Below are 27516 nucleotides of genomic sequence, written 5' to 3'. Positions count from 1 at the left end.
TATACACTATTCTCTCCTTGTCATTACTATGACAGATGAGGTTTATATTTCATTCTCTCTTCTCTGAGCATGATAAACAGCACTATCCAAAAGAGGAATGGGATAGCTATAGGAGGTGGGGCTCCTTCTACCAGGTATTTTTGCGAAAGGGCTAGATGACCTCTTGACCAATATTGTAGAATTTGTTTCAGTTCTGACAGATTAAATGGCTTCTGAGGTTTCTTTCAATTCAGAGATTCTGTGAGTCTGTGTACAGAGAAGCTTAATTAGGAATATGTACATATGCATACTTTTTTTTTGCTCATGTTACATACTGAATACTACAAAAAGAATTATAATATTATTCCATAATTTCATATAGAAAAAAGCTTATTCATATGTAGATAGGTATATTTTGGACACATTTGCTCTATGTAGATCAAGTTAAATTCAGATTTTATTTTACTAAAGAAATATATCTCATATTATCTGATATATCAGTTTTATCTGTTTAAACCTCTGAATTTCCTCCGAATGATAAATCTCTAGACCTTATTGGGGGAAAGTACTATAGAGAAAAGGAAACTTTTCAGACTAAATTAATAAAGATAACTTTTACAAGCAGTATTTTGGCGTTTTTAAGTATAGAAGATTAATCTTTTTTTTCCTTTTTGATAGGATTCTAAACTCCCTTCTTCAGTTCGGAACACTCTTCTGGAACTTTTTGGTCAAATAGAAAGAGAATTTGAAAATCTTTATATTGAAAATTTGGAATGTAAGTATTTTGTTTTTATGTAATTTGTATATGCATTTCGTTTGTCCTCTGAAAGGAATAACCTTTCAATCAGTTAGCATTGGCTTCTTTGATTAATTTTAGTTTGACTATAGGATAGACTATATTTTTATCTTTATATATTCCATCTTCCTAACTAGATTGTAAACTCCTTAAAGATAGGAATTGTGATTTACATTTCCCTCATTGTTCCTACTTATTTTCTTTAACATGGCGGGCAGTTTATATATATATATGAGTAGTTAGTTATGGATTTGTTCATATGAATATTCAGTTTTGTTTTGTTATGAAAACTTTTTAATTTATGTTCCTTTGTTATCACTTTGAGTAATAAGTGTACAGAATGAAGAATTTTTAAAAATTATTTTTCTTGGTTTAAGGTAGAGCTTGTTAATTTTTGTCTTTATTAATTGAATTATGGTCAATCAATTTAGAACCAGTTGTTTTTAGTATGTTAGAATATAGTCATACATTTCTTAAAATGTCAGATTTTTATTATTTCAAGTTCTGAGATTAAAATGTCATGAAATGTTTGCATTCTTAGTTTGCCTTTTTGAAATTCTTAGTGCGTAGAGAAATTGATACTCTGAATGAGCGTCTTGCTGCTGAAGGACAAACAATTGATGGGGCAGAACTGAGTAAGGGTCAGTTGAAAACAAAAGGTAAGTTTAAATCTCCATAAAATGCTTATTTGAAACTTGTTACTTTTTACTTATGTAAGTTACACATTGAGTCAGACTTAGAATTTTATAATAGGAATTTGTACTATTATACTTCAAATATCCAATTCTGTTTAATGCAAAGGAGTTGATGGAAAGAGTACTAGACTGAGAATGAAGTATGATTTCTAGTTCTAACTCTCTAGCTCTGTGGTTGTGGGCATGCCATTTATCCTCTTTTGAGGCTCATTTTCCTTATTTGTAAAATGAAAGAATTGGATTAAATAATATTTAAAACCATATGAATCACTAAAATTCTGTAAATCTATGTTTCTTTTTCAATGTCATTTTTTTCAACAGCCAGTCATAGTACCAGTCAGCTTTCTCAGAAATTAAAGACCACTTACAAAGCTTCTACTAGCAAGGTATGCAAGACACCACTGTGTTCGATATTAGTATTTACTCTTAACCAATATTGTAACATTTAAAATATGTATATCAGTTTCAATTTGTATACTTTTTCAACCATCAAGAATTATGAAGTTATCACACTTCGACTCAATATCACAGCCTTAAATGTGCTTACAGTAGAGATAGAAACAGCACTAAAGAAAACAAAGATGGAAGAAGTAGCTGACTGAACCAGCTTATCTTGACAGTAATTGACTTTGATTGGTCATCCAGTCTAGCTCCTGGGTGGGAAGAGGGGAAGCAAAGTCCAATATTGTGGTGGGTTTCTAGTATTGTAGATTTACTAGATAATTTTTTTAACATCTCCCTTGGCTTTAAAAAAAGGCACACAACTTGAAGTCCACAGCCAAGTAAAATGAATAAAGTATATGGGATAACTTTCAGTATTCCTTTTGTTTTGGCTTATTTTTAGAAGCCCAAATACATACTAGAGTTTTCTATAGAGGACTTTCTTTAAATTTTCCCCAAAATAATTAAACTATTTCTGGGTAACTTGATTTTTTAAAATGTCCAATAATTAATGGAGGTTGGCATTTCAGTTACATTTGATTGTTTTGAAGCTGAAATTAAAGTATACTGGGTATATGGATAGTAGGTGATTTCTATGTATTTTTTGTTTTGTTATTGTTATCTGATCTGGCAAATTGTTTTAGTTGTACATTTTAACTACGTAGATTAAGAATATAATATGTTATGAAATATGGAGATGAAGTGTTATATAATGGATATAGAGTTGGCCTTAGTGTCTGGAAGGCCTGTGTCCAAGTTTCACCTCTGACACATACTGATTATGTGCCCTTGGGTGAGTCACTTGACCTTTTAGTTTCTCAGACAATTGTTCTGAGACTACTAGTTGTAGAGAAACTGATGTGTCTTGGTAAAGAGAGTTCTTCACCTAGAGCTCCCTATACCAATGAAATTTCAGGACCAGTTTAAAATAAATATGAAATATATCTCTTTAGGCTCCCATAATTTGTTACTCTTTCTATTCTTTTTGAAATGGAAAAAGGGAAGACTTATTTTTACTTTTCTCTGTTTCTAAACAGTGGAGTACCTTCCCAGGCAGCAAATATAAAATGTGCCAGAATAGTTTTGTTTAATAAAGATGCTAGCCTTTTTATAACCCCCCTCCTTCACCTCCAATTTCTGAACTTTTAAATAAAGTATTGCCTCTTTATCTGAAGTTCTACTTTCCAAGGTTTTAGTTATTCACAGACAGCCATAGAAGCACCAACTCCTATGGTTTCCATTGGCTTGACCAGGAAAACACTGGGGATCTGCCCACCTTTCTTTTGTAGGTTGACCACAGATGAGGGTGGGTTATCTCTTATGCTTTCACTGTCACTTTTTGTCACTTTCTTTTTTGTTTTTGTGTATTTGTTTGTTTTTGGTGGTGGTGGTGGTAGAGAAGGCTGTGGAGAACCTAGACAAGGGACAAGAGCAAAGAGATAGCACATATATGGGAGTTTGCAGGCGTTTGTTATAACTGAAGTTTTAGCCATCTGCGGTAGCTCATGGAATGTATCTCCATCAGATTCAGGCCTCCACTGAATGTGGAATCCTGCTAAAAACCCAAGCAACAGTATATTTTTCTTGTTCTCTTTAGCACTTCATGATATTTGAGTACTCAAATTGAAAACAATGTAAAGCACTGGAAATTAGCATTAGGAGAAATAGTTTGGTAGCTATATGTGTCCTGATTAGTACTCTAGAAATCTTGGTTTAAAAATTAAGAATGCCATAAAAACAGCTCTAATTTAGATTCATTTATAGAGATTACTTTTTCTGGTTCAGAATCTTTTAGACAAACAATATCTTTGATGAGATAGACATCAGCATCTTTCCCCTAAATGGTTTTTAATGAATTTCTAATGGTTTGGCAAGAGTGTGACAAAGAGAATGAATCTGAAAATGATAGCTTTAATCAAACTCAGGGCATATTCACAGAATAATATTTTTATAAAGATAAATCATTTTTTAAATAAGAAAAAAGGGCCATTTTTAGTTTCAGAAAATGCTGTAATAAGAAATAGTAATGTCTATATATGAAAAAATTCACATAGTTTCATTTCCTATATTCCCTAAAAAGTGTATTTTAAAGGCATTCTCTATTATATCCAATGAATTTTTAAAAAACTGCTTTGCTTAGTAAATCTTTTTTTAAAAAACCCTTACCTTCCATCTTAGAATCAATACTGGGTATTGGTTTCAAGGGAGAAGAGCAGAAAGGGCTAAGCAATGGTGATTAAGTGACTTGCCCAGGATCACATTGCTGGGAAATGTCAGAGGTCAGATTCAAATCCAGGACCTCCATTCTCTAGGCCTGGCTTTCAATCCTCTGAGCCACCCATCTGCCTCTGATTAGAGAAATGCAAACCAAAACAATTCTGAGATAATATCTCCCACCTGTCAGATTGGCTAAAAAGACAAAAGGACAAAATGACAAATGTTAGAGGGGATGTGGAAAAATAGGAATACTAACATGCTGTTGGAAGAGTTGTAAATTGACTCAACCATTTTGGAGAGCAATTTGGAAATACACCCAGTGTTACAAAACTGTGTATACCCTTAGACCCAGCAATGTTTCTCTAAGAGGTCAGAGAAAAAAGAAAAGAACCTGTATGTTACAAAATATTTATAGCAACTCTCTTTTTGATGGCAAAGAATTGGATATTGAGGGGATGCTGATCAATTGGGGAATGGCTAAAGAAATTTTGGTATATGATTGTGCTGGAATACTACTGTGCTCTAAGAAACAATGAGCAGGCTAATTTTAGGAAAGAATTACATGGGATAACAAACAGTGAAATGAGTAGAACCAAGAAAACATCAGACACAGGTACAGAATTAATACTGGAAGAAGAATAAATTGTGAAAGAGTGAACTGAAAGGTGGAAATAGTGAAGACAATTTGTATGAATATGTCTCCTGGACAGTGCCTTCTGTGATGCAGGAAAGGTGGGGAGAGGTTAGGGCATTTGTGGATTGATTCTATTAATAAATTAAAAAAAAGAAATTATATGATGTTTGGTAATCCTCAACATTTCTTAGGTTCAAATAGATTTTAAAAGATTTTAAGACTTCTTAAATTTGTTTTTTGTTTCCTATAATGAGAGCAGATTTTAAAAGTTAAAATAGACAAAGTTTTTTGAACTGTAATTAGGCCTCTTGATTAAAAAAACTCAAGATTTTCATTAGAGAAAAACTACAGAATCTTTTCTTTTTATGTGTTTTTTGATTAGTGTTTCAAGCTTTTAAATCTCATAAGGTTTTGTAACATGACTTGATATGATTTGAATTTTTTGATTTGAATAACTTAAATGTCCTAATAAATTTTTTCCTTTGCTTTAATTTTCTCTAGAGAAAAAAACTAAAGAAAGAGAATAAAATCCATTAAAAATGGCACAGAGCAAGAAGATTCTTTTGCTTTCAAGTAATTTCAGATTCTTGGCTTGAATGTATACTTTAGTCAAATTCCTTTTATGCCTAAAATATTCTCTTCACAGTTTGAAAAAACTTGAGGGAAAGAATTTTTTTAACCTCTTTTTTTGTAGTTAAACTATTGATCACAGTCAAGAAGAATGATATAAATATTGTTCTCTTTGTTGTTTTAGATTGTTTCCAGTTTTAAGACTACAACTTCAAGGGCAATTTGCCAACTAGTGAAGGAATATGTTGGCCACAGGGATGGAATCTGGGATGTGAGTGTTACAAGAACACAGCCGGTGGTGTTGGGGACTGCTTCTGCTGGTAAACTTTGAAAGATTTAAAAAAAAACAAAAAACAATCATTCAACTACAGTTTTTGGAAACTAAGTAGCAATAACTGACATATTGCTGACATGATGACTGAAATGAAATGTTCCAATTGAAACAGAACTATTAGTCATGAAACTAAAAGGGATTTAGGATTGAAGTTTGAGTATATCACATTGTAAGCTCCAGGAAATGAATCAGTAGGTACTGATTTCAGGGTGGCATTCTTTAGCTTTTTGGTGCTTTTTTAATTGTCACGACTTCTAAATATTTAAAATATTTTGAGAAGCAAAATATTTAATATTTTTCTTTAGGGCTGAAGATCTTAAATAAAAAGGTACAGTTTTCAAATAAAACTCTTCTAAATTGAAAGTATCTTTACTTATTTAACTATGGGAATGAAACTAAGGTTTTTTGAACTTTGTTTTCTCCCTTTTTTAATCCATCCTTTTTTGGAGTGGTTTTCTGATTATTTCATCCTTTTTCTATTAATTATGGTTAAAGTATTCTGGTTGTAGAAGCATATTCAGCTTTCCAGTGAAATTCTGTTAATGGAATTTGATTATTTTTAGTCAGTGAACCTTAAGATGCCAAGGGAGGATAAAGTTTGAGGGGGACTCTAGAAAATAACTTAGTCAGTAGCAGGGTTTAAGCAGTAGCTACCTTCCTATTCAACAAAGGATAATGTTTTATTACAGACCACTATGGGTCCATCAAATAATACATTATTTTCAATGCCCATTTTTAATTAAAATTTTTAAATTTAAGGGGTAGTATGCTATTATTAAAAATAATTTACTGAGCTTGTTTTCAAGGGTAAAGTGGATAAGGCAAAAGAAAGCCACTTTTAGTTAGAACAAAGAGGAAATAGTTTTAGCTATTTTTTTCCCTATCCATAAGGGAATTCCTTCTCAAATTATTTTGGAAATATGTTCATTTTTTCAATTCTTAAAAATACAAGTCATCGCTGAAGTATTGCTTGGAGGTCCCTGATAACTTGATTTGATCTTTATAGATCATCCAGTCAGCCATCTTTTTTTTCAAATCAAGAAAATGAGGCCTTAAGAAGTTCAAGTATCTTGCCAAAAGGTCCGATTGAAATAAGAGACTGTTTGACCAGACAGAATTTGACTGAAATAAAATATTGGAATAGAGTATGGAGAGAAACCTTTTTCTCATGATTTCTGAAAAGAGACCCAGTAATCTGTATTGACTAGTTCAGTATTCTGAGCCTTCCTTTTATTTGTAAAAAGAGTCCTTACCGCTTATCCTAAGACTTTTCTATATAGTTGAGCTTCTTTTGTGTCCCTTAAATGTTAATATTGATATAATCTCTTAGATACAACAATATTCAAATCCTTATTGATATTATTACGAGTTTTACTTAGTTAATTGTTTTATTCACATACCTGGGTTTTTTGATCATTCTAGTCCAGGATCTAGAATTTAAACTAAATTCTAGTTTTGCCTCAGTTAAGGTCTAAATTAGAATATTTCAGAAAATACTTGATTTGGGAGAAGCTTTAGAGACTATCAAGTCCAAACTATATCTAAAAAGGAATCACTTCCACAACATATTTTAGAAGTAGTCTATCTAGCCTTTGTGCTTTCTAAGGAAAGCTTACTATTCCAAATGTAGCCTAGTCCACTTTGGATAGGAACATTTTTAGGAATTGTTAGTAAATTTTTCTTTCTTACATCATATATAAATTCAAAAGAGGCTTTCTGTGTTTAACATTGATACTTTTTAGAGATGAGAGGTCCTTTTAATGTATTAAAAATATGGAATTATGGGTAGGTAAGCAATTGAGTAAGGATGGAAAAGCTGAATAGTTTCCAGTTTTTTGGAGACATTTAAGAGTATTTTATTATTGTGTTTGAAGTGTTGCTAGTTACAAAGCCATCAGATATTCATGTTCAAATATAAATGGGAAATTTATTAAAACTCAACCAAATAAAACTTTTTAATATCATATACCTATTGTCTTGATTTAGAATGCATAATCAAGAATGAACTAGTGTAATATAATAAGAAAGGCCATACATAGTTAACTATTGAAATAGGCCTGCAGAAAGAAAACATAATTTTTCTAGCTTTGTTGTATGTAAAGGAACTTTATTTAAATTTTTTTCGTTTCAGATTCCTATTTTCTGAACATGATTAAGTAAAATAATTTTCTGGATTTGTTCTTTTTACCTCTTATAGTTGAGGGACTTCTTTGGCATATATCAAATAGACAATAAAAGTTAAACTTCCTCATTAATAATTTTTTTTAGAATAGCCTATAAAAACATCAATGGCTTTTTAGAATAAATTGTAAGTAATATTTTTCTATAATGCCATTTAACTTTATTTTCATTTTTCTTTTAGAGTAGATCAGTTTCATAGAGTTGTTCTAAAATCCATATCAGGTTTATGAATTCCATAATTAATTTAATTTAATTTAATTTAATTTTTATTTAAAAATATTTTTCCATGGTTACATGATTCATGCTCTCTCTCTCCCTGAGCTGACAAGACATTCCACTGGGCTATACATGTATTATCACTTGATGCCTATTTCCATATCATTTTTGTAATAGAGTAATTTTTAAAAAACCAAAACCTCAAATCATATATCCATATAAACAAGTGATAAATCATGTTTTTCTTCTGTGTTTTTATTCTCATAGTTCTTTTTCTTGATGTTGATAGCATATTCTTCCTCATAAATCCTTTGGGATTATCTTGGATTATTGCATTGCTACTAGTAGCAAAGTCAATTACATTGGATAATTCCACAGTGTTTCACTTTTTGTGTACAATGTTCCCCTGGTTCTGCTCATTTCAGTCTGGATCAGTTCATGTAGGTCTTTCCAGTTCATGTAGAAATCCATCAATTCATCATTTCTTGTAGCATGATAGTATTCCATCACCACATATTTGTTCAGCCACTCCCAAATCCCCACTCCCTCATTTCCAATTAAATTAATTTAAAAAGATACTGTTAGCTAAGATAATGCAGAAATAAATTTTCCCAGTGGCTGACTTAGGAGCAATTCAATGGATCAGCTTTGTGACTGAATTAATAAGTCACCTGGTAGAATGGATGTTATATTTGGACATCACACTCTTGTAGTTTGTATATTTTGAAATATTTTATTGTTCATTTTATGATGTTAAAATATTGATCTTTGTCCTGATTGTGTTTTCATTATTTTCTGTGTGATATTGTTCAGATGCAACTCTTTCCTTTCCTTTCCAGATCACACAGCTTTATTATGGAGCATAGAAACCGGGAAGTGCCTCGTCAAGTATGCAGGTCACGTTGGGTCAGGTAAGTCTGTGTAGATTTTAAAGACATTTACCACCAAAGTTTATTTTTCCTATTTTGAAATTATTCTTGACTGTTACTTATAATCTGTTATAGAGTCTTTAACTTTACTGAAAAGTTAAAATCCAAGAAAGGGGAATGCCTCACTATCTATAATGTCCTATCTGTTGCTATTGGAGACTTTTAAGGCCTTTGTGCAGCTTGAGTATGCTGGCAGCTGATCACATTTCTCTTCTGAAACTCCCATTAGTTAGACTTTAGTCTTTTTGGAAGATGAAATACATTCTATTATTGTAGCTGGATTGGCAAGACTTGGTAGTTCCTCTGATCTCTTATTTTTTCCATTTAAAATATTGTTAACTCAATCTTTGTTATACTTTAGGTAAAAATCTTTTGGACTATAAAATTATTAAGCTGTGGAATTTTCATTTGTTCTTACAATTTATAGGTACTGCATTATAGTATTATTAGTAATAGTGCTACTTGTATCATTATCCACCAGTAACTTGAGGATTTTTCAGTTCTATAATAATAGTTTGATTTATCATTTTCATTAAAAATAAATTTAATTGTTTAGAATATAATTCTAAGGACTAGCTTGATTTTCTTCCCTCTTGGGCTTACATTATAAAAATCATAAGAGTTAGAAGTAAGGGTAACTGATCACTTCTGCTAGCTACTAAGGTGACTTAGGGAGAGGTTAAAACTGGAAGCTTTTTTGGTTCTCATTTTTATGTCTTATATATCTATCTTTTTAGAAAGAAGCAAACATTATTTGCGTAAGTTATATTTTAGGTCATAAAAATTCTGAATGAATGCATAAAATATTAAAAGTTTATTTACTACTTGATTTTTTTAAACTCTAGAAGGTAGTGGATGCTTTGTAATGTACATGTTATTATAAACTGATAAATATGTGTTGTGATCTTCTTCCCATAACAATTAGTTTTGTTTTTTTGTTTTTGCAGTAAATTCCATAAAATTTCATCCTTCTGAGCAGGTTGCTCTTACTGGTATGTGAAATTTAAATTTATTGCATAAATATATTAATAATTCTTTTTTGTATCCTGAATACCTAGCACTGTGTATCGTATGTGATAGGAAGTTAGTAAGTGCCTGTTGATCGATTGCTGATGCTACTAATAAATATTCACTGAATGTTAACAGTATCAGGAGCATTCTGTATGTAGGGATTTTATGAACATTAAGCTGTTCTGTGTAATAAAGTTGGGAGGTAATCATGTGGTTGGAAAGAAATTCCTTATTCTATTATGATAGTATAGTAATAGCCAGTTATTGGCTTTGCAGCTATTAGTATGACATTTCATCTATCTGAGCCTTCATTTCTTCATCTGCAAAGTGAGGATAATAATACTTTCCTAAATTATATTGTGAAAATCGAATGAGATAATGTGTGTGAAAATGTTTTGTAAACTACAGAGTACTTTGAAGATGAGAAAAGCTATAATTTTTGTTGCTTTTCCTACTTAGATTAAATAAAAAATTCACATGTGAAAATTATCCCACTATATAGCCAGTGTTTTAATTTAATTGCATTTTGGGGGGAGCGAAATCAATTATGCTTTTTTAAATTAAGCATACCATAGGTGAGAAAGCAGCTTCTTGTTTTTGAGGTGCAAATTAATTACACCTGATAAAATAGTGCAGATGTTGGGAGCTACATAGTATCAGGGGCAATTCTTAATTGTCTTTTTATCTCTTCTGGTTATTGCTGTCTCCTGATACATATGTGAATAAAACAGATAGAAAAGATAGACTTTACACTCTACCAAAACTAATTTTCTTAAACATGAAGCTATCAAGTTGTTTAGTTTTGTGCATCTTATATATTCAAAAAAGGCTAAATAGTTTATAGGATACAGATCATGATTTCATCAGCTTGAGTACTCTTTCCATTAATTCAGACCCCAGTCACTTTGTATGGTTCTTCTTAACTCATGCAATTTTACATAACGCCTTTTCATAAATCCTTTATAGAAGAGCCACCCCTTCGTGTTTGGGTATTCTTGGGGAGATACCTCTTAGCTCTTACTGCCTTCTGCTCCTATCTAACCTTGTATTTGTTTATATTTATTCTCTTTCTGTTTATTCCAAATATACTTACATAATTATTGTTTCCCCTTGAGAGTAGAATTTGTTTCATTCTCTGTTTTTGCTCTCCCAGCACCTACCCCAGTGTTAGCATATAATAAATACTTATAAATAATAATTTAATGATTGATTTGCTCAGCTTTATTACATTGTAATTGAATTGACAAGTAAGTTGGCAAGTTATATTCTTAGGATCTGAGCTCAATTTTTTTTGATGTCCATATTTTTCAGAATTTTTGTTAAATGATTTTTCATACATGAATGATAATTCCTAACTTGCGTTAATAATAGTATCCCAATTTAATATTCCCAAGTGCTAAATGAAGAAATAGCAGTAGCAGGGTCTAGAATAGCACCTAGATTAGACAAATACATATGACCTCTGCCCTTCCCACTTACATATATATATTTGTATATATATGTACACACACACACACACACACCCACGAGGAAGGGATTCTTCCCTCTTGAGATTATTGTTTGAATCTGCCATTGGATGGGGAAGCTGGTTGTTATAACATTTAAGTTGGGGCAGTAAGGCCCAGACAGTGAGTAGTCTTAGGCTAGTCTCTGTATCACCTCCCTTCCCCAATTTAGTCTTTTGTATCTTAAACCTGAGAAACATTAAACATCTTTCAGATGGATGCAAAAAAGTGTTGAAGGAAACTTGATTTTAAAAGCACTTAGAAATGGATTTTTAACATATCTTAAAGAGGGAGAGATTCAAAAGAATTCGGAAGGATCACAGCAGTTTTTTTAAACCAAAAAAGGGTATTTGGCAAGACAGCAGTATTTATTGATCCAAATGCCATATTTCTAAAATCTATCAAACATCTGGAGAGTGAACTGCAAGCTTAAGGGTATGAAGGCTTGTTTTCTTCTCAACTACTTCCCAGTATTTATAAAGGTATGATATTCATCTATTTTCCTTCATTTTGAGATGAACTTTTGCTCTAAATCTTGATTGCTTTTGATTTCTTTCTAGTTAGTGTAAAGATATTTTTTGGTGGCTTGAGATATTTTCTGGGCTCTTTCTAATGACTGTTATGATGAATTGGTTAATGTCGGGAAAGTTAATGCTTTTTATAGTACATTTCCAATTTCCTTTTTAAATTCAGAAGACATGAAATTGATGGCTTATTTAGATTGGCTGGAGCTATTGTAATAATGCTTTTTTTCTCATCATGACCCCTTTTAAAACAATGATATTGATTTTGACCTTTACTTTTAACTAGTCATTAAGTTAATTGTACATGGACAGCTCATGCTGAAATGACTGTGAGCAATAATTATCTTTCTTTTCTGTTAAGATGTCAATTTCATCTGATGATTTTGTTCTTCAGTAGACACCATATCTAGAACTTTTTTGAAGACATTTTTCATGATATAAAATCTGAGTCTACTTAAATAATCTGTAAGCTTTTGACCTCTTATGTTTCTTTATTTTTAGGTTTTACCATCCTAATCTCATTCTCAGATCTATTTATATGAACTTGCCAAAATGTAAAGGGTGAAAATGGGAAAGATTATGAGTGGATTGGACATTTAAGAGTTTTAGTGTGGTTGCCAAGGAATTGAATAAATATCAATTCCTAATAAAAGACACCCAAGTCAGGATGACTTTTATGGTGGTTTATTTACAATTAGGAAGGTTGAAGGTAGGGAAAATAAGAGAGAGAAACTCTGGCCTGGACTGGAGGCCTGAACCAGGTAGGGCTTCAGAGGCTCCAGCAGAGGGGCACAGAGGTTAATTAAACAAGGCTTCTAGCCACAAGGCCTCCTCCAAGATGAGACGCCTCCCTGAGGGTAGAGCCTCCAGAAACACCAAGGGAAGAAAAAGAGAGTCAGCCTAACTTACCCATGTGACAATTCAAAGGGAAGCAGTCTGAGGTCTCACCTGAGCTCCTCCAACACCAATTTCAAAAGGGCAAAAGCCCCCCCCACAGGAATTTACCATCATATTTAAAAGATAGCATCTTTCATCACTTTCTGCATCCACCTCCAGTTTCATGTGGATGAATGGCAGCCTCAACACTGTTTTGGACTGCCCAGGGGGCAGTCACTTACTATCATATGTGGGTCACAGACCTCCCCCTCCCCACTTAATTCTAAGTTGGGTGGGGTGACATTATTCTTGGTGGCTAAAGTATAAAGAATGAATGAGGATGAGCTAATTCCATTTAAACACCTCTCTCTTGACCTCTAGTCTCATAGCTTCAGTTAGCTATTGGACATCTCAAACTGACTGTTCTGTAGATATTTAAACTCAGCATATCCAAGCCTAAACTTACTTCCTTTTCCCCAGAAGCCTTCCTTCTTACTAACTTTTTCTATTAATGCCAGGGACACAACTGTCTTCCCAGTAACCCAGGTTTACAACCCAAGTGTCTTCCTTATCTCTCCACACTCTCTCACGCTTTCATATCCAAACTGTTGCCAAGTCCTGTCAGTTCTACCTTTCACTCTGACTCTTATATAGCTCCTTCTCTCTGACATTGCAGCAACTTTGATGCAGGACTTCATCACTTAATGCCTGGACTATTGTAATATAACATGACATGCAAATATCATTATCATACTATGTGACATGACTATTGCAGTATTCCGTCTATTGGTCTCCCTGCCTTGGGATTCTCTCCACTCTCACTCAAAGTGATCTTCCTAAAGTGTAGTTTGACCATATCATACTCTCCCTATTTGGTTAATTCCAGTGGCTCCCTTTTAGCTATTGCCAAGGGTTTTTTAATATTCTTTGTCAGTGAGATGCTAAATCACACCACAATGTGCTGTTAACCAGTATAGGACTATGAGAAACAAAAATAAAAAAACTATATCTCTAACTCGAGATTAGGTGAAAATTAGGGGCGAAATGGAAGAACTATTAAATTCTCAAGGGAAAAGTTAAATAACTCTAGGTCATTGAAAATATTCATGCATTACAAATTCTAGAAATCATATCTAATAATGAAACAGATTTGAAAAATAGCACCAAAGTCTCAGATGATTTTGAAAGGGATAGAAATTCTTTGATTGCAATTCCAAAAGTTCTTTTAAAAAAAATGTAATAATACAAACTCAACTAGGTGACCAATTTGTATCAAGAGAGAGTAATTTGGTGTCCTCTAAAGCCATCGTGAGTGAACACATTTTCTTAACCATTTTTGACAAAAAGTGTAAAAATATTTGAGGACTAGCAAACAGTAGTATATTTGGGGGGTGTTGCCATGGTAACCACCATAGGAGGATAGAAATTTCCCTGAAAGGTAGCTGTCAAATATCATCATGTCAAAGGTGATTTGATATAGCCTTAGCAAGATATGACATTTAGCTAGAAATATGCATAAAAAGCTCCTTATTTTTCATGAATTGAGAGAAAACCAATCTCTACTATAAAAATAGACCTCAAAAATTTTTTTATAATTCAAACAATAAACAGTATTTGAACTACATCATTATTACAGATTAAACGGTTGCGTATGATTGCCCAACATAATATTGCTTATAACATTCTAAGAATAATGTCTATTAAGAATATGCATCTCATCATCCCAAATGTTTAAAGTCTCTAAACTGGAAGAAAAATCTTTCAAAATATAAAGACCTGGCCTAGGAGATAAATAAAAATCATATGGGAAAAGAATGAGGTGGATATTATTCCTGTTGCCCTATCTGCTATTAGAGTTGTGCCAAGGATGCTTTCAGCAAGCCTGCAGAGGATGAGCTTTTATCTTTATGCTTTTATTCAACTACAAAAAATTTTTTTATTCTACTATAAAAGCTAGTTATTTTACTTTATTCAACTACAAAAAGCATTATAATAGTTCATAGAATGTAAAGGAATAATAGGATGGTAATTTGTCCAAGGAGCCTTTTCTATGTGATCCTAGTTGAAAAAGGTGAGATAATAGTAATTACTGATATTATGTAGCATTTTAGTATATGCATACATTCTTTATCTGATTTGAGATTCATAACAACCCTACATGGTAGATACTAGAATTGTTATTCATATTTTAGATGCAGATACTAAGGCTGAGAGATGTTAAATGACTTGTCTCTGGTCACGGAGCTAGTAAATGTGTAGGATTTAAATTAATGTCCACTACTACAAGTATTATATTTTATAAAGTTTATTAATAATCACTTGAAGTAAAGGAATAAAAAGGTAATTATCTAACAAAATATAAGGCCATGTTCTCTTGCCACTCACCTCATACCTCCTCCACCAAATGGGATCACAGGAAGAGAGAGCCTACACAAAATTTATATTCTGCCCACATCAGCACATAACTTGAGGAAAGTGGGGTGCTAGGTACTGTAGTTCTGTGATTCAGATTCCAATTATACAATTTCCCCCCTGTGATTCCCATGGAAAACAAGCATGTAGAAATCTCCCAGATTTACATGCCTGTGGAATCAGTACACATAACCAACTTACATCTCTAAAGATATTCAACTAGAGGTATATACAATATCGTATTTTCTTTTTTTTTTTTTTAAACCTTTACCTTGCTTCTTGGAGTCAGTACTGTGTATTGGCTCCAAGGCAGAAGAGTGGTAAGGATAGGCAATGGGGGTCAAATGACTTGCCCAGGGTCACACAGCTGGGAAGTGTCTGAAGCCAGATTTGAACCTAGGACTCCCGTTTCTAGGCCTGGCTCTCAATCCACGGAGCTACCCAGCTGCCCCCCAATATTGTACTTTCTAAGGGGAAATTACAATAATTTTGGGATGAGAGGGAAATAAAAGAGAACAAAACTAATGATTGCTGTGTGCATTGACAAAAAGCCAATTAGGAGGAATCCCCCTTTGGCATACGATTGTATATTCAAAATAAATGTGTTCAATCTCCCATAGTTTAATTTCACTACATCTCAAAGTCTATTCTGGATCTTTTGGTATAGTCTGAGGTTTCTGCAGGAATCTCCATGGTGCTTTCTTTAAACAGTTCACTTTCTTGATTAGGGGAGGTAGCAAGTTCCTTATCCTAAAATTACTCTCAAACAAGAAAAATTTTATAAATGTATAATTATATTCTAATTATACAATCCTCCCTGAGGAGGATGTTGACAAATACATGGATCACCCAGGGGTACATGATTGAGTTATGAGGTAAGTGAATCAATTTTAAAAAGGAAGTAAAAAAACATAAAAACAACAAAAAAACAAATAGAAGAAAATTTAAAAAATCAAAATTAAATAGTATATAAAAATTCTTAGTAAGCAAGAGAGAGTAAGTCCATAACAGGTCCTGGAATCAGGGCCCATTAAAGTGATTTGTGTCCCACTAGCCTATAGGACCATTGCAGCAATATGCACTTACCCAATCAGCAGCCAGGACTACAGAAAATTGCCATACTATGAAGAGAAATAAAAATGACTAGATTTTTGCAGCAAATGGGAAATATCATTCCATGCTCTGATTTTACCTTCACTCTCAGGGATAGGGGAGCCAGAATTATAGCTAAGCTGAAGTACTTTGTCTGAACCTGGCACAAGTAAATCCTGAGACTGATGTTGTCAAACAGCTGCTTCCTCAAAACCCCAAACAAGTCCTCTGTCTTGGTGCAGATTCTCATCAATCTCCCTCTGATTGGTTCTCCTTGGCCTTGTACTTCTTGGTACTGTATAATAGCTCTTTTGTAATCCCTTCTTCTGGAATCAGACACAGTCATAAATCAAAGGCCCATAATATTTAACAATCATTGGCAGGTTTCCATAGTGTAAAGCTTTTGGGGTATGCATTAATATTAGAGCTAATGGATATCGTAAACTTATATTAGTGCAAAATCAAAAAAGACCATTAATACTGGTAACATGTGCTTTAAGTGCAAAAAATGAGAAAGGAAAGAAAATTCAAATATCCTATTGCACATACAAGGAAAAACAATAATAAAATTTTAAAAATCAAAAGTGTAACACTGTGTTAGCCCAAGGAGAGGCATAATACAAAGGTTTCTCACCCAAAAATGAGATCCATTTCCTTTTTAACTTGGCCATGATCCGTAGTGTGAGTGCAAATGATTTTCACCAAGTAACATCTTTATAATCAGTAGTAATAACAGGTAAGGCACATTAAAAGAAGTACCAAAATCTCCCAAATCACAAGAGTCCATTTAATGAAAATAACAAACAAACCTGCTATCATATAGGATTCCCATGAGTTGCTGTGTGACATTAAAAAAAAACCCAAAACTTTGAAGGTCATGAATACTTGTCACAAGTTCTCCAGATCTAGCCAGTCTTTCAACCTTGGCTGAGATATTTTTAACAAAGTCTATTGCTGCCATCATTCCAAAATGTGGTAGAGGAGCCCCCCCAAAAAACTTCTGTACTGCTGATGAAAACCTTTTGGGCCTAAAATGTTACCAAGAATCTAGATCATTCTGTTGGAAGGGTAGAGTAAGTTGAAGAGTTACAAATATAAAAAAAAACTCTTCTCATAGTTACAAAGCCCCCTGAGAAAACCTTTCCACCTCCTGGATGAGATTATAACTCATCATGGGGTAACCAAGCCCCTTGGGAAACCTCCCTCCTCTGGTATGAGACTATTACAGCCATAAAAGGCATGTCATTATATTTCCCAACCATTGTAATGTGGAAGCGAGGACTATAATAGTGAAAATCACTTCGGATGTCTCATCCATTACATTTTTTTTTTTAAACCCTTACTACTGTGTATTGGCTCCTAGGTGGAAGAGTGGTAAGGGTGGGCAATGGGGGTCAAGTGACTTGCCCAGGGTCACACAGCTGGGAAGTGTCTGAGGCTGGATTTGAACCTAGGACCTCCCGTCTCTAGGCCTGGCTCTCAATCCACTGAGCTACCCAGCTGCCCCCCATCCATTACATTTTTAATAAATGTGGAGATGGGGAATACAATAGTGCTGTTGCACTGTACTTCAACTACTAAATGGACCCTTACCTTTTGTTATAAACAACTCAAAAGTAGGCAAATGATCAGTAAGAGGTAGTGATGCTCTTAGAATCAATTAAAATTTTTAGGTCATTAAATTTTCCAAAGGTTGTATGCAGGTTGTAACCAGTTTCATGTAGTCCATCCATCATCATCTATTAGCAAAGGCAAAAAGGAACAAAGGGCCATTTAGGCAAATTGACTATGATGGATCTGGTGACAAACCCAGCATCCATAAGGACCTATGGTTTTGCGGTGGAAAAGGCTTTGTGCAAGTTGTTTATGGACTTTTACAATGGTATTTTTTCTAGTTCAAGGGGGAGGTACAAATAAAGACAATTTAACAGCACATATAGCTAATGGCCAAAATACAGTAACTTAAAATGATTCATTATAACAGAATATATTAGATTAGATCAATATGTGAGCTAAAAAATCAAAATTTAAATTTAAAACAAATAATCAGCAAGTACAATATATGTGACAGGATACAGGCAATGAATTCAAGAGTCCTTTTCTCCAATTCCAATAGCTGTTACAGAGACTTCTTCACTACTTGGAGGGGAGCAAACTAGAAACAGTTAGCAGTGGAGTCTGAAAAGCTAAAAATTCACCTCTAGACTCTTTAAGGTTTCTTCCCCTTCCCAGTATTGTCATCCATATAGATTCCTTTGGTCACACTTCTGGGGTTCCCCATATCCGCACTGGGCATAGTGTGGATGAATCCCATATTGGGTGTATTACAGAGCCTGGGCAGGCCAAAATGGCAAGAGGGTTGTAGGGAGATGAATCTCTCCCCTGAATTTCAGGATTACTCAAGCTAATTGCAAGGACAAGTGCACCCAGGAACAGTAGTAAGAAAAGACACCCCAAAACTTTTAGCTGTGTGAATTCTGTAATGCTCTCCTGGAATGGGAGCTGTTTGAGATAGGAAGAAAACTGGGCCATGCTTGCAATTCTACTTATTAAGTTGGTTGCAAATCTTCCTTTTAGTAGGTGGCGCTAACCTAATATGTACTGGCTAGGAGTAAAGACCTCACAAAGCTAGTAGATGGAGATATTCCCCACTCAGCCTTTGAATGGAGGGCAGCCAAAAAGCTTTAGCCTGAGGCTAAGTTAATGAGGGAAAACAAAAGATTTCTATTTTAGGCACAGTGAAGGTAAAAACTCCTCAGAGCTGCTTAGGTGAGCTGTTCTGGGAGAGCAAAAATGGTTTAAGCAATACTACATTTGAGATCCACGTGGGAGTTTAGGAAAGGCCTTAAAGAGAGAGCAAACTTCTAGGTGTAAGATAAGACTAAATTTTTTCAGTTTAGCCCAGTAATTAATACCTTCTAATAACAACAACAACAACAACAAAAAAGTGAACTGAAATTATTAACTTCCTCCCTCACTCTGGGATTCTGAGCTTCCAGATGGTAGCTTGTAGGGGGGTGGGGGCAGGGTTGCTTCCCCCAGGTGAAAGGAGTTAGGAGAGTTAGAGGCTAATTGTTCACACACACACACACACACACACACACACACACACACACACACACACACACACACCCTTCCAAGACACACACACACACACACACACACACACACACACACACACACACACANCACACACACACACACACACACACACACACACACACACACACACACACACACACACACCCCTTCCAAGGCAGCAGCAACCACTCAGCTGTTATTAATGTAAAGGAAAGAGGGATTTATATTTTACTACTAGCCACAGCAGCAGGAAGCAAGGCAGACAGGTGGAGACACCAATGCTTCCTGGAGGGGAAAGATAAAAAAAAAGCTGTGGCAGGAGAAATGTTTTTTTGTTTTTTAAAAATCTATTCACTTAGAATTATGGGTTCAAAACATCCCTTCATGGTGTAAGAGGGAGATTTTAGGTATTTATAGATACGTATTTAAAATGTGGCCGCCAGGAATCAACCACTCAGATTGATTCCATAATTAAAATAGACTCAAGTCAGCATCCAGTTTAAGGTAGTTTATTTACAATTAGGAAGGTAAAAGGTAGGTAAATAGAGAGAGGGAAAGGCCAGTCCAGGCCTGGAGAGGCCTGGATGGAGAGAGAGGCTTAAAAGCCTAATTAAACTAGGTTACAAGCCACAAGACTTTAGAAATCAGAGAGGCTATAAGCCTACTTAAGGCAGAGTTTGGAAAAGCCAAGGTAGGCCAAGGAAGTCAGCCTAACTTACCCATGTGACAATTCAGAGTAGAAGCATTCTGAAGTCTCAGCTGAGCACCTTCAGCACCAAGTCCAAAGCCAGAACTCCTGAACTCCTTCCACTCCTGAACTGACTTTACCAGGTTGTAACCCACATATTTAAAGAGATAGCGTCTCTTGTCATTTCCTGTGGGCCACCTCTAATTCAAGTGGACCAATGGCAGCCTCTACACTGATTTGGACTGCCCAAAGGGCAGTCCCTTGTTCTTGATTTGATATTTATTGTCACATGTGGTTAACTTATCTCCACTCCCCTTTTGAGGGAGGTGGGGATGATATAATCTAGTCGCCTAGGGTAAGTAGATTTTTGACTATGAATGGGCTAGTTAATTTCATTACACAATGGTCACCAAAAATGTAGGATTTAAATTAATGTCCAATACTCCAAGTATTATATTTTATAAAGTTTGTTAATAACCACTTGAAATAATGGAATAAATAGGTAATTATCTAACAAAATATAAGGCCCACATAATGTGAGAAGGAGAGTGGAGTGTTGGGAATTGTAGTTCTGGGGTTCAGATTCTAGTTACACAAATGTCAGAGGTTGGATTACAAATCAGGCTTCCTGACTCTTGAGTGCAGTTCTTTGAGCATATGCTGCCTCTCATTTGTCATTCCACTACATCCACCAAACTCAGGACTGTTTTGTGCTTATCTCCATTTCATAGATTGACAAAACCAAAATGTTCATAACTTGGCAACTAACCTATCAGTGTAAACATTCATTCAGAATAAAGGGCTCAGATATAATGATGGAATAAATTTTATATAAATTGCTTTTTCCTTGTAGTAAAATAGCAGTTGAGGTTAATAAATTATACTATTTTTTATTGAAAACATCAATAAGGTCAGGTGATTTAAAAGGGTTAATTATTAAAGCAATTCATCAATTATAGTCAATGCTTCTTTGGTCACATTTATGAGAGTAGTATTTCTTTCTTTCTTTCTTTTTTTTTTTTAAACCCTTACCTTCCGTCTTGGAGTCAATATTGTGTGGTAAGGGTAGGCAATGGGGGTCAAGTGACACAGCTGGGAAGTGTCTGAGGTCAGATTTGAACCTAGGACCTCCCGTCTCTAGGCCTGGCTCTCAATCCACTGAGCTACCCAGATGCCCCTAGAGTAGTATTTCTTTTAAATTCACCAAAATATTTCATTTTTATATGAAAAACTTGATGATAAAGTTTGTTTTTTCTACAAATAGATAAAAACTCTCCTACTGTATTTTAGTAGAGTACTTTTATAGATGCCCTATGTGAAAAAATGAGTTTTGGGATTTGTATGTATACATTAAACCCATATGTATTCACATGCATACACCACATTTATAGATAGATAGACTTCTTGGAGTTAGGAAGACTGGACAAATCACTTAACCTTTGTCTGCTTCAGTTTCTTAGTCTATAAATGGTGATAAAATATCGACACCTCTCTCCCTGGATTATGAGGAGCAAACGAAGTAATGTCTGTAAAGTGCCTTGCAAACCTTAAATTACTTTGTAAATGCTTGTTATTATCTGTTATTATTACAAATATCACATGTAGTAAATAAATTATGTTATAATGAGATTCCATTCTAAATTAAATTTATAGTGAATTTTATTATTTGTGAACCTTGAACATTAATGAGTTTATTTTCCCTCAAATGAAAAAGAGAATAGTTTAATGATAATTAGTTTGTCTTACTCATCTCTTTTTATACTGGATCATTGTTCTCAGCAACATCATAAAATTCCAAAAACATTTTCTCTTGTCTAACCAAAGGACATTAATAGTGTTGGTTATAAAAATATTGCTTATGTTGCCTAGACAAAATAGCACAAAACATTTTTTGTATTGCATGTATTTTGAGAAACATTTGTTTTTCTGATTTATTCTTTATAGCATCTGGAGACCAAACAGCTCATATCTGGAGATATATGATACAGCTACCAACACCACAGCCTACTACAGATACTAGTGTAAGTGCCTTTGCTTAAATTAAAAATTGTTATGTTATAAGCTGTAATTACATTTACATGTTACTTGTGACTTCTTATAACTTAATAGCAATACATTTGCTATTAAACCTGTTGCATTTTTTATACAAATACTTTAATCATATATTTTTATGTATTACCTTATATGTACTTGTTATATGCTTATTTGTCATTACTTCATAAGTTTCTTAAGCCAGGGGAAGCTAAATGATCTGTTAAAGTGAACATTCAAATTGATTTTCTTGCTTGTGTTGAATATAGGAATCAACTTATATCTGGTTCTGTGACTCTGAATTCAGAATTTTGCTCTAATTTTGGGGAAATTAAGTTTGATTGTTACAGTGTGTGATAATTGCCATGTTATTGGCTTGCAATTTCAAGGACCAATTCAGTGATTTAGTTGATGTTGATACTGTTTCCACTGGTACACATTTTAGCCCCTGGCAACCCTAGTCGATTGTCTTTCTAAGTCAATTAGTTAAAAAATTCGTCACTTGGTGACTACCCTTCTCATAATGATCCTCTCCAAACTTAACTAGACTGGTTTTCATGGGAAGCTTAAAGTCAAGAACTTTGGAGCTTGATAGGCTCTACAAAAGCCTATATTGCCCTGATGAGGCATCAGAGTCGAAATTTAGTGGAGAGATTATTAGAGAACATTATAATTTTTTAAGACTTAGACTTTAATGACTTTAAATATGTACATCATCTTGACCTACTTATTTTTATGTATTTATCTATGCTGAATCATCTTTATTGATCACATATCTCATGTGAATTTGCACTTTTTACATGTAAATATTCCTATTATTTTCATGAAGTATTTAGTGTCTTAAACATGCTTTACAATTTAATTTAAGCTTTGCATCATAGAATCATAGACTTAGAGCTGAAAATGATCAGTTAATTCTTATAGAGTCATAGGATTTTTGTTTTATAGAGAAATTAAAATTCATTTGATTTTGTAAAATTTTCACTAAAGTGGACACAAATTGCCAATACTTTATTGACAAAATATATACCGAATTTAGTGACTTGAAGAAGTAAAATCAATAATATATAGCATGTAATGTTGGAAGGGACCCTAGGAGAACATCTAGTGTAGTTCTCTTGCTTTATAGATGAGGAAACTGAGGCCTAAAAGGTAAAACAGCTTCTCTAAGATAATATAGGAAGTAAGTGATAGAGTTGGAATTTGACTCCAGGCTATGTGATTCCAAATCTTACTCTACTAAACTACCACATGCTTTTGCTTAGAGCAGTGATAGGCAAACTTTTTAAAGAGGGGACCAAATGAAAGGAAATGCTCACCTGTCAGTCTGTTTCTAAGGCAACTCTTTTGAAGTTTCATTGTATTGTATCCTACTCATTGTATTCATCAGATTAGGAATAATGTCCCAGCAGGATAGAACATTTCAGGGGGCTGCAGTTTGCCCATCACTGGCTTGGAGCATACCCTACTTATGAAAAGGAAGTACACATACACACACATACACATAATTTATATAGGGGTGTGTGTATATATAAAATATTTAAAGGAAAATTGTTATAAAAGAAAATATATTGTATGTTATATGGTATAGGAAAACTACACCTAAGTATATTGATGCACACATATCATGCAGACAGATACACAGATATATATGAAAACTTACACAGCCCTCATAAAATTGTCCTGTGTTCTGAATGTATTAATGAGAATTTTTCATTACTTAGTTCGAATCAAGTAAAGTTAAGTAGTTTTCTCATCTGCACAACTGGGATTATAACAACTTCTTAGAAGGTTGTTGTTGTTAGTATCAAATTGCATTATATATGTGAGATGCTTTTCAAAACTCAAATGCTTTATAAATATTAGCAATTATTATTAGCAAAGTTGTTTTTAATAACCACAGAATTGTTCTAACATTAGCATGGTGTCTGGACCAGGAATCTTCAAAGTTGAGATTCTATGATCTTGGAGGAAATTGATGCTCCAGGAGTTTAAGTAACTTCTTAACCTAGATTTGAATTCCATCTCTGCCATTTTATTACCTGTATGACCTTCGACAAGTTACTTCATTTCTCATGACTGTGTTGCTTTATCTGTAAAGGCTTTGAATTAAAAATTCTTATTTTTCTAATTTTAAAAACTCATGATTTTATGATTCTACTTCATTTAAGTAGGGACAATTTGACAATTGAAGACAATTTTCTATGTATCATGTCATTGTTTATATTGGTAGAAACTTTTTTCAGAATGCTTAGTGGTTAGTTTTGAAAAATATCCCTTGTTATTAAATTTATTTTGCTAAGTTTCTAAAAGAAAACCCTACAAAATAACTGCTAATGAAAGACTTAAAAGTTTTAGTAATTAAAAAACAACAACGTTACCTTCTTTCTTACACTCTATATTAAATATCAATTCCAAGGCAGCAGTGGGTTAATTGACTTGCCAAGGATCACACAGTTGGGAAGTGTATGAGGCCAGACTTGAACCTAGGACCTCCCATTTCTAGTCTCTCTATTCACTGAGATTTTCCTGCCCCAACTTTAGTAATTTTTATTTTCTCCACCAAAATTTGTTCAGAAACTTTTAAAGTTCTTTTCATTTTGGCTTTAGTTTGTTTTTAAGATAGAGAAAGAAAAGGATCAAAATTGTTAGTGTAAAGTTGAGTAGATAGAAAGTATTAAATTAAGAATAACTTAGGGGCAGCTGGGTAGCTCAGTGGAGTGAGAGTCAGGCCTAGAGACAGGAGGTCCTAGGTTCAAACCCGGCCTCAGCCACTTCCCAGCTGTGTGACCCTGGGCAAGTCACTTGACCCCCATTGCCCACCCTTGCCAATCTTCCACCTATGAGACAATACACCGAAGTACAAGGGTTTAAAAAAAAAAAAAAAAAGAATAACTTAAAGCATGTATTTGAAACAGTTTTTGTTTATAAATGTGAAATTTAATGTTGCCCTTGTATGATATATTATTAATTTTTTGTTAATTTTGGTTTTGTTCTATGCTGTTATGCCATAAGGGAATTCTGTATTTAAAGCATTGTTTACAGCTTTTTAAAAATAAAAAAAAATTGTTCTGCTTACAATTTATGGGTCAACTGGTTGATTTGTGTGAGATATTATCATTACTATATGATGGGGACCTTATTTGCTTTTCTGGGTTAGTTGATATTTTTGAGGAACAAGTAGATAAATAAAATGCTAATTGGTTTTCTAAGGAAGAAATCTAATTATGGCATCTTGCAGTAAAGGAATTTAAAATGCATTTAGAAACTTTATATGAGAAAAGTTTCACTTTTATGCCTCTTTTTTTAGCAACAAATGTCTGGAGAAGATGAAGTAGAATTTTCAGATAAAGATGATGCAGATGGAGATGGAGAGGGTTCCAGTGATTGCCCTACCATTAGGGTTCCCATAACAACCCTTAAAAGCCATCAAGGAGTGGTAATAGCAGCTGATTGGTTGGTTGGAGGGAAGCAAGCAGTAACAGCCTCATGGGATAGAACAGCAAACCTCTATGATGTTGAGACATCTGAACTTGTTCATTCTTTAACAGGTACCTTTTAAATATTTTTTGTTTTATCTTTGGGAAAAAGTCATTTCTTTCTAATGAAAATTTTCCAGTGTAGTTGATACATCTCGTATGTTTTAATCATTCAAAGATTTTTTTTTATAAAAGTTACTTCTGAAGCTCGTAGTAATAAGCATTTGGGTGTTCTAGTTATAGAATTTTCAGGCCCTCTACACTTTAGGGAGCTATATTGTTGGAAACTTAATCTGAAAAATAATGGATCAAAGAATTGAAATACTTAATTTTTGAAGAATTGTAAAAAGAAAGTATAATTATTGTATTGAAAGCTTCCCAACATTTTGGTTGTTTTTAGTTTCGTCCTTCAGTTCTAAAACAGTTGTAATCAGTCTACATTCCCTTGTGTTTAAAATTTTCACATTTTGGCAGAATAATTTCTCTATCTGTGAATGTATTCAGAGTGACCTTGCAGGTAGGACTTTGAAAAATAGAGCTTTTTACCTAGATTTTACTGACTCATCATGTACAAGTAACTTGAACCTAAATAAACCTTTTTTAATCACATTAAATTACTGACACATTTCCACTTCCTGGTTTTTACTTTTATGCATGTTTGAAAAGAGTATTATATTTGAGGTTTCGTTGAAATGCTAGCACTAGATAACCTATGCCTTCTTGATTCTATTAGGAAATTACTCTTTAAAAAAAGACTTATTCACCTTTAGTTTCCACCTTAGTTGATTTATATAAATTGGAGGAAACTATAAAATCTCCTTGTTGATTTTCCTTTTTTTTTCTACCAGAAGTAATAATGCCTTTTTGATTAATGCTGTGTTATAGATGTATTCATGAAAGAAGTAATCTTGCCTTATTGTTATTCTAAATGTTCTCATCTGTGGTTATAGGGCACGATCAAGAGTTAACACATTGTTGTACACATCCCACTCAGCGACTTGTTGTGACATCATCTCGTGATACAACCTTTCGCCTTTGGGATTTCAGAGATCCTTCAATCCATTCTGTGAATGTCTTTCAAGGTCACACAGAGTAAGTGAAAGGTGCTTTTAAAATTCTGATTATATTTATTTGATGTGTGTGGGTACATGTTGCATTTTAATTTAATTTTCAAGTTTTAGAACCTAATATACTACCTAGATTTACTAATTTTATAAAACATTCATCTCTTGAGGATTAATTTTGCATTTTGTGTATTTGAAATGAGGAAAGGATTAAGAACAAATATTTTGATGCTAACTAGTTTCTTTTAAAATCGATATTTGAGCTATAATATTCTCATATTCATCTCATATTCTCTTTTACCTTTCTGATCTCTCATATTCATCATTAATCATGTTGGCATTTGAAAAATTATTGGCAAGTTTTCTTTAGTTTTACTTCTCCATATTTTAGTCACTGTCATTTTAAGTGGAATTCAAAATTTATAGATTTTAAGAGTTTTCTGGGGGTTCTCATTTTTCATCTTTTTAAATATTAATTTTTGTCAGATTTTAAATAGATAAGGAGTCAAGGGGACTGAAGTTCATTAACACTTAATATAACTTGCTCTTATTAATAGTTATTTCTCACATATTATTAAATTGAGAGTATTATTTCTAAAAAAGTTTAATAGTATATAAGTAATATATTTTTAATTAGGCTTTTATTTATTTTTCAACTAACAAGCATTTATTTTATTCCTTTACATTCACTCTAACTCAAACATACCTTCCCTCCATCCTGTCCACTGTTAAAAAGGAGGATGAATGAATTGGGGGGAAAG

At 33.5% G+C, this 27516-nt stretch overlaps 1 protein-coding gene across 1 annotated transcript in view; it reads left to right on the top strand.

Annotated features, from left to right (window-relative positions):
- WDR37 (WD repeat domain 37) overlaps positions 1-27516 on the top strand; it is an 80007-nt gene that overhangs the window by 13829 nt on the left and 38662 nt on the right. The window contains exons 2-10 of the mRNA XM_044677424.1: positions 658-754; positions 1339-1434; positions 1792-1856; positions 5517-5652; positions 8903-8974; positions 9940-9984; positions 22126-22202; positions 25523-25763; positions 26642-26783. Coding sequence (XP_044533359.1) covers positions 658-754; positions 1339-1434; positions 1792-1856; positions 5517-5652; positions 8903-8974; positions 9940-9984; positions 22126-22202; positions 25523-25763; positions 26642-26783 — 971 coding nt within the window. The remainder of the gene's footprint in view (positions 1-657; positions 755-1338; positions 1435-1791; positions 1857-5516; positions 5653-8902; positions 8975-9939; positions 9985-22125; positions 22203-25522; positions 25764-26641; positions 26784-27516) is intronic.

Source organism: Gracilinanus agilis, chromosome 5 (genome assembly GCF_016433145.1).
Source record: "Gracilinanus agilis isolate LMUSP501 chromosome 5, AgileGrace, whole genome shotgun sequence".
NCBI lineage: Eukaryota > Metazoa > Chordata > Mammalia > Didelphimorphia > Didelphidae > Gracilinanus > Gracilinanus agilis.
The sequence above is the reverse complement of the archived record's forward strand: the minus strand, read 5'-3'. Positions and strand labels throughout refer to the sequence as shown.